The 7280-nt window shown below is 38.0% G+C and overlaps 1 protein-coding gene across 1 annotated transcript; it reads right to left on the reverse strand.

The window, feature by feature from the left end:
* Positions 1–2971: 2971 nt before the first annotated feature.
* Positions 2972–7009, reverse strand: LOC143868845 (uncharacterized). The gene is made up of 3 exons (XM_077376223.1): positions 6326–7009; positions 4529–6013; positions 2972–4102 (listed from the first exon to the last, which is right to left on the reverse strand). The coding sequence occupies exons 1-3, from the start codon at positions 7007–7009 to the stop codon at positions 2972–2974; spliced, it is 3300 nt and encodes a 1099-aa protein (XP_077232338.1).
* Positions 7010–7280: the final 271 nt, after the last annotated feature.

Consider the following 7280-nt stretch of genomic DNA (forward strand, 5'->3'; position numbering starts at 1 on the left):
AAATTTCTTATTTTAGAAACTTTATAAGACATCCATCTTTTAGACATAGGAAACCCTAGAGATGGGGTCAAGGAGCTTTTAGCTAAGTTTTGAGATTAGGATGAGATGTTATTGAATCTTAAATTTTGTTGATAAATGATGAAGATTGAAAAATAGAAAGTTTTTTTTTTATAGACTTTATAAAACATTAATTTTTTAAACTTAGTAAACTCTAGGGATGGTGTAAATGAGCTTTTGGCCAAGTTTTGTGATTAGGATGAGATGGTATTAAATCTTAGATTTAGGTTATAAAGGATGGAGATTAAAAAAATAGAAAGTCTCTTACATTAGAAACTTTATAAAATATCCATCTTTTAAACATAGGAAATCCTAGAAATTGTGTCAATGAGATTTTAGCCAAGTTTTGATATCAGGATGGGATGGTATTATATCTTAAATTTAGTAGATAAATAATGGAGATTGAAAAAATAGAAAGTTTCTTATTTTATAAACTTCATAAAACAATCATATTTTAGACATAGGAGACCCTAGAGAAGGTGTGGAGATGCTTTTAGCCTAGTTTGGGATTATGATAAGATAGTTTTGAATCTTAGATATAGTTGATCATGGATGGAGATTGAAAAAATAGAAAGTTTCTTATTTTAAAAACTTTATAAAACTTCTATCTTTTAGATATAGGAAATCCTAAAGATGATGTCGACGAGGTTTTAACCATGTTTTGGGATGAGAATGAGAGGGAATTGAATCCTAAAATTAGTTGATGAAGGATGGAGGTTGAAAAAATAGAAAGTTTCTTACTCTAGAAACTTTATAAAACATAAGCCTTCTAGACAAAGTAAACCCTAGATATGGTGTCAATGAGCTTTAAGCTAAGTTTTGAGATGAGGATGGGATGGTATTGATCTTAGATTTCGTTGATTAAGGATGGAGATTGAAAAAATTAAAAGTTCCTTATTTTAGAAACTTTATAAAACATCTGTCTTTTAGAAATAGGAAATTCTAGAGATGGTGTGAAGAGCTTTTAGCAAAGTTTTGAGATGAGGATGAGATGATATTGAATCTTACATTTAGTGGTTTAAGGATGGGGACTAAAAACATAAAAAGTTTCTTATTTTAGTAACTTTATAAGACATCAATCTTTTAGACATAGGAACCCCTAGAGATGGTGTTAAGGAGCTTTTAGCCAAGTTTTGAGATGAGGATGAGAGGGTGTTGAATCTTAGATTTAGTTGATAGATGAGGATGAGATGATATTGAATCTTAGATTTAGTTTATGAAGGATGGAGATTGAAAAATTAGAAAGTTTCTTATTTTAGAAACTTTCTAAAATATGAATCTTTAAAACATATGAAACCCTAGAAATGGTGTAAAGGTGCTTTTAGCCAAATTTTGGAATGAGGATGAGATGGTATTGAATCGTAGATTTAGTTGGTGAAAGATGGAGATTGAAAAATAGATTGAAAGTTTCTTTTTTTAGAAACTTTTTAAAACATCCGTCTTTTAGACATAGGAAACCCTAGATATGGTGTCAAGGAGCTTTTAGCTAAGTTTTGAGATTTGGATGAGATGATATTGACTCTTTTATTTAGTTGATGAAGGATGGTGATTGAAAAAATAGAAAGTTTCTTATTTTAGAAGCTTTATAAGAGATCCATCTTTTAGACATAGGAAACTCTAGAGATGGGGTTAAGGAGCTTTTTGCTCAGTTTTGAGATGAGGATGAGATTGTATTGAATCTTAGATTTAGTTGATAAATGATGAAGATTGAAAATATAAAAAGTTTCTTATTTTAGAAACTTTATAAAACATCTATCTTTTAGACATAGGAAACCCTAGAAATGATGTCAACGAGATTTTAACCAAGTTTTAGGATGAGAATGAGAGAGTATTGAATCTTAGATTTAGTTGATGAAGGATGGAGATTGAAAAAATAGAAAGTTTCTTATTCCAGAAACTTTGTAAAACATCAATCATTTAGACTTAGTAAACCTTAGAGATAGTGTCAAGGTGCTTTTAGCCAATTTTTGGGATGAGGATGAGATGATATTGACTCATAGATTTTGTTTGTCAAGTATTGAGATTTGTAAAACGTCCGTCATTTAGAAATAAGAAACCCTAGGATGATGTCAACGAGCTTTAAGGCATGTTTTGGGATGAGCATATGAGGGTATTGAATCTTAGATTTAGTTGATTAAAGGATGAAGATTGAAAAATTAGAAAGCTTCTTATTTTAGGAACTTTATAAAACATCAATCCTTTATCTATAGTAAACCCTATAGATGGAGTCAAGGTGCTTTTAGCCAAGTTTTGCGATAAGGATGAGATGGTATTGAATCTTAGATTTAGTTGATAAAGGATGGAGATTGAAAAAATAGAAAGTTTCTTATTTTAAAAACTTTGTAAAACTACTATCATTCAGAAATAAGAAACCCAAGTGATGATGTCAACGAGCTGTAAGCCATGTTTTGGGATGAGCACATGAGAGTATTGAATCTTAGATTTAGTTGATGAAGGATGGAGATTGAAAAATTAGAAAGCTTCTTATTTTAGGAACTTTATAGTACATCTATCTTTTAGACATAAGAAATCCTAGAGATGGAGCCAAAGGGCTTTTATCCAAGTTTTGGGATGGGGATGAGATGGTATTGAATCGTAGATTTAGTTGGTGAAGGATGGAGATTCAAAAATATAAAGTCTCTTATTTTAGAAACTTTATAAAACATCAATCTTTTAGACATAGGAAACCCGAGAGATTGTGTGAAGGAGCTTTTAGCTAAGTTTTGAGATGAAGATGAGATGATATTTAATTTTTGATTTTTTTTTTGATGAGTAAGCAGGGGTTAGGCAGGACCCTAACTAGGCAGTAGGAAATAAAAAGAGTTACAACTAAGGGGGCTGATAAGCCAACAAGAAGGGAACAAGCTCCCAACAACAGAGAATCCAAAAGACAGAGATACAAGTCATGGAGGATTTACATTCTACATAACTCAATGCCACTCCTATCAGTATCCAGGAGCTGAAGGAGAGCCGGTGGAGACAGGAAAGGAGGGATATCTATCCCTTTGCAAGGGCATTTCCGTTTGGATAGGAAGTCTGCAACACTATTCCCTTCTCGCCAAATGTGAGAGATTCTCCATTGGAGGAATAGAGATAAGAGCTGGTGGATTTCCTGAATACGGTGGAAGCATCTCCAAGGAATTTTAGAGATTCCATTGATCACATCAGCTGCAGATTTAGAGTCAACTTCCATCCAGATTTTGTCAATACCTAAGAATGCGTCCAGCTGCAATCCTTCAAGGACAGCACGAATTTCCAGAGCAAGAATATCCTCCCCCTCCACGTTAGCAGAGAACATGGAAACAAGGAATCCATTGTTGTCCCGAATTACACCGCCAATACCACCTCCTTCCTTATCCAAAGAAGCATCGGAGTTAATTTTAAAACACCCTTGAAGCGGTTTAATCCAGGAGAAGGCTTGAGGAGGACAGATCGTAGGGCATAAGGTACAGCCAAAATTGGAAGCTATAGAGAGATTGCTTTGGTTATCAACATCCTCAATCTTCATGCCCTGAATCTTTGATCTTACCAGGGAAAGAAGATCAGACATCAGCACTGTGTTTGGACGAGAAATATTGTGAAAAACTCGATGATTCCTCTCAATCCAGATTTTGTAGATTGATGCTTCAAAAGCTAATGCTTCAAAAGCTATGTAGGCCAATTCAGCTGACTGGCCAGCACCTTTAAAGTTGGTAGCAAGCCATTGCTCTTCCTGAACAAGATCAGGTTTAGGATTACGTCTGTGCCTGAGCTTCACAAGAAGAGATTTCCATATCCATTTCGAGTAGCTACATTGGAAGAAGAGGTGGTTAACAGTTTCAAGACCTGAATTGCATAAGATGCAACTCCTGTTAACTGATGAGTCCAGGAAAGGAAGATTATCAGTGGTACTTAGGCCGTTGATGAGAGCTTTCCAAGAGACAAGAGCATGACGAGGGATAAAGCCTCTGAACCAAATTCTCGAGGCCCAATCAAGTTTTTCGAATTTCTGTCTGCTGACTTCCCACCCACTTTTCGCGGAGAAAAGACCATTACTGTTTGGCTTCTAAATAGGGAGATTGTTTGCTGAATCGTTGAAGATGGCTTCGGATAAAAGGGCTTTTTCATGGGTGAGAGATCCGATGTTCAGAATAGGGTTCCAGGATCCCTCGAAGTGCAATTGGTCTAAGGAGTTCATGGATGAGAAGGAGGAATCAGTTTTGTGCCTAGATATGAGGGATGAAATGACACCCCGCGGATGCCAAGGTTGGTTCCAAAGATCAATTTCGGCTTCATTGCCCACAAAGTAGCAGATATGAGGTTTAGCCAAATCCCTACTCCTCAGGATACTTCTAATCCCCCAGGAAGGTTTGGAAGGTTGGTTTATGGTCCAGAAATTTTTTCTTTTGATGTATTTCAGAGAAAACCAGCTGTTCCAGAGGTTAATCTTGCCTGAAATGATGGACCATACCTACTTGATTCTGGGAGAAACATTAATGTCCCTGATAAGCCTAAGCCCGGTACCCCCTTGGCTTTTGGGTTTGCACATTTCTGCCCACGAAACTGAACGGTGAGTTTTTTTTCCGTCAGCGCTGCCCCATATGAATGATCTGAAAATTATCTCAATCGTGTCCATGACACCCTTTGGAATATCAAAAGCAGAAGACCAATAGATCATGAAACTGTTTAACACAGTTTTCACAAGTTCAATTCTTCCAGCTTGGCTTAGGCATTCGCTAGTCCAGTTGGCAATGCGCTTGCGAACTTTAGTAATCAATGGAGCACAGTCAAAAATAGTGAGTCTCGAAGTAAACAATGGGAGACCAAGATATCTAATGGGGAGGGCTCCTTCGATAAACCACAGGATTTCGAGGATCTCCTGCTTATCTCTAGGAATAGTACCACGAAAAAAGACTTCAGATTTTGAAGGGTTAGCCTCCAGCCCAGTGATGCTATTGAATTGGTTAAGACAGGAAGAGAGGACAATAGCATTTTCTGAAGTTCCTTTGACGAAGATCATTAGATCATCTGCGAATAACAGATGAGAAATAGATAAAGGGCCTTGGACAAACTGGGTGGAAAGAGCATTGGATAAAGTGGCATTTTCAAGAAGGACAGAAAGCATTTCCATGGAGATAGAGAAGAGGAGGGGGAAGAGGGGGTCTCCTTGTCGAAGGCCATTAGAAGAAGTAAAGAAACCTTGAGGGGAGCCATTCAACAGGATAGAAAAAGAAGGGTTTGAAATACATTCTTCGATCCATTCTAGCCAGATGGAATCAAAACCTTGCTTGCGCATGAAGGATAGCAGGGCGTGGCGATTGATGTTATCGAAGGCTTTCGCAAGATCAATTTTTAGGCACATGGAAGGGGTGGCGGAGGGGAGATGAAAGTTATGTAGCAGATCATGGGTGAGAAGGATATTGTCTTGGATTTGACGCCCTCTAATGAAAGCAGATTGGGAAGGACTAATAAGGTTGGATATGACAGTCCGAAGACTGTTGGCCAGGATTTTGGTTATAGTTTTGTACAGGAAGTTGCAAAGAGAGATTGGACGGTACTGGGATGGGGAGGAGGTTTCAGGACCTTTCGGGAGGGAAATAAAAGTGGCGTTGACGGATTTGAGGAGCTTACCTGATTTGAAGAAATTTTGAATAGCAGCATTGAAATCATCTCCAAGAAGGTACCAGAAAGCACGGAAAAAGGAGGCATTAAATCCATCCGGACCTGGAGATTTGTCTCCATTTGCTTTCCAAACCACGTCTTTGATCTCAGCAGAAGATATTGGCTTAGATAAAGAGGCTGCATCCCCAACATTTAGCTTTCTGATTGGGTCAGGAGAAGCTGTACTCTGAATTTTTCCGTTGTTGAGAATCTTGGAGAAGTGACTGATCAGGATAGAGGAGATTTCAGAAGGATCAGTGACTTGGGTGCCATCTTCAGTCTTCATTGCGAGGATAGAATTTTGATTTTGCCTCACCTTCAAATGGGAATAAAAGAATTTAGAGTTTGAGTCTCCCAATTGAAGCCATTGAGCTCTAGATTTCTATTTTAGATAAGATTCTTCAAGGGAGGAGTGTCTTATTAGGTCCTCTCTAAGAATGGCTTCCTTTTCAAGGAGATGGATGCAAGTTGGATCCTTCTCAATTTGAGCTTGAACATTCAATAACGACTTTCTGATGATGGGCACTTTAATATCAATTCTACCAAAAACTTCTCTGTTCCAAACTTTGATATTATTTTTGACCACTTTCAGCTTTTGGACAAAGGAGTACATGGGATTACCTTTTACCTTAAGGTTCCAAGCACGTTCAACAATAGGGTAAAGTGATTGATCGTCCAACCACATGTCCATGAATTTGAAAGGTCTAGGACCAGAAGAATTGTGATTTGAACAAGACACAATGAAAGGGCTGTGATCAGAGATTCCAGGAGCTATGAATTCAGTATAGGAATTCGGATAGGAATGGAGCCATTCATCATTGACTAGAGATCTATCAAGCTTAGCCATTTTCAGGTTTCCTAGCTTTCCTTTGTTGTTCCAAGTTAGATTTAGACCCACAGAACGAAGGTCAGTAAGAGCACAGGTGGTAATGCAAGAATTAAACTCCTCCATTTGAGCTATATTAGGAGGGTACCCATACCTTTCCTCCTGGCTGCGCACAGCATTGAAGTCTCCAAGCACTATCCATGGAGCCTGGTTAGATGAGGCAATTTTTTCCATATTGGTCCACAGCTCTCTTCTAGAAATATAGTAGTTATGGGCATAAGCGGAGGTCATAGTGAAGGCCATACCAGACTGGATGACTGCTACCTCACAGTGAATGTGTTGACTAGATTCCTCAACAATCTTCAAATTAATCTTAGCTTTGTCCCAGAGAATCCAAATCCTACCTTTAAGAACACAAGAATAGTTTCCATGAGCATCCCAACCTTCACAACAGTCATTGACATAATCCTTCATCTTATTGCACATAGCCTTAGTTTCAAGTAAACAACAAATTGAGGTGTTTGAGCTCCTTAAGAAACTCTTGATTTCTCTGCTTTTTATGCGGGTGCAGAGACCCCGAGTATTCCAAATAGAGATTAGTTTCATTGAGAGTTCAGGGCAGATGGCGGCTCGGCTCCATGGGAGAGGATGGGGGAGATACAATTCAGAGGAGGACAGACTTTGCCAGAGTCAAATGATGCAGTACTGAGGGGTTCGGTAGGAAGGATAAAAGGCGAGGACAGAGTAGGAGGGTGGG

This window comes from Tasmannia lanceolata, unplaced genomic scaffold (assembly GCF_043159265.1).
Source record: "Tasmannia lanceolata isolate RefF3 unplaced genomic scaffold, GAP_Taslan_0.1 ptg000003l, whole genome shotgun sequence".
NCBI classification, from domain to species: domain Eukaryota; kingdom Viridiplantae; phylum Streptophyta; class Magnoliopsida; order Canellales; family Winteraceae; genus Tasmannia; species Tasmannia lanceolata.

Bases quoted from the DNA above. Each gene is read 5' to 3' on its own strand.
- LOC143868845 (XM_077376223.1), bottom strand. From the start codon at position 7,009: ATGTGCAATAAGATGAAGGATTATGTCAATGACTGTTGTGAAGGTTGG. The intron at 6,014-6,325 runs GTAAAAGGTAAT...TCCCATTTGAAG, and splicing joins AACGTGCTTGGAACCTTAAG to GTGAGGCAAAATCAAAATTC. The intron at 4,103-4,528 runs GTTTCTCCCAGA...CTCCCTATTTAG, and splicing joins GGCTTATCAGGGACATTAAT to AAGCCAAACAGTAATGGTCT.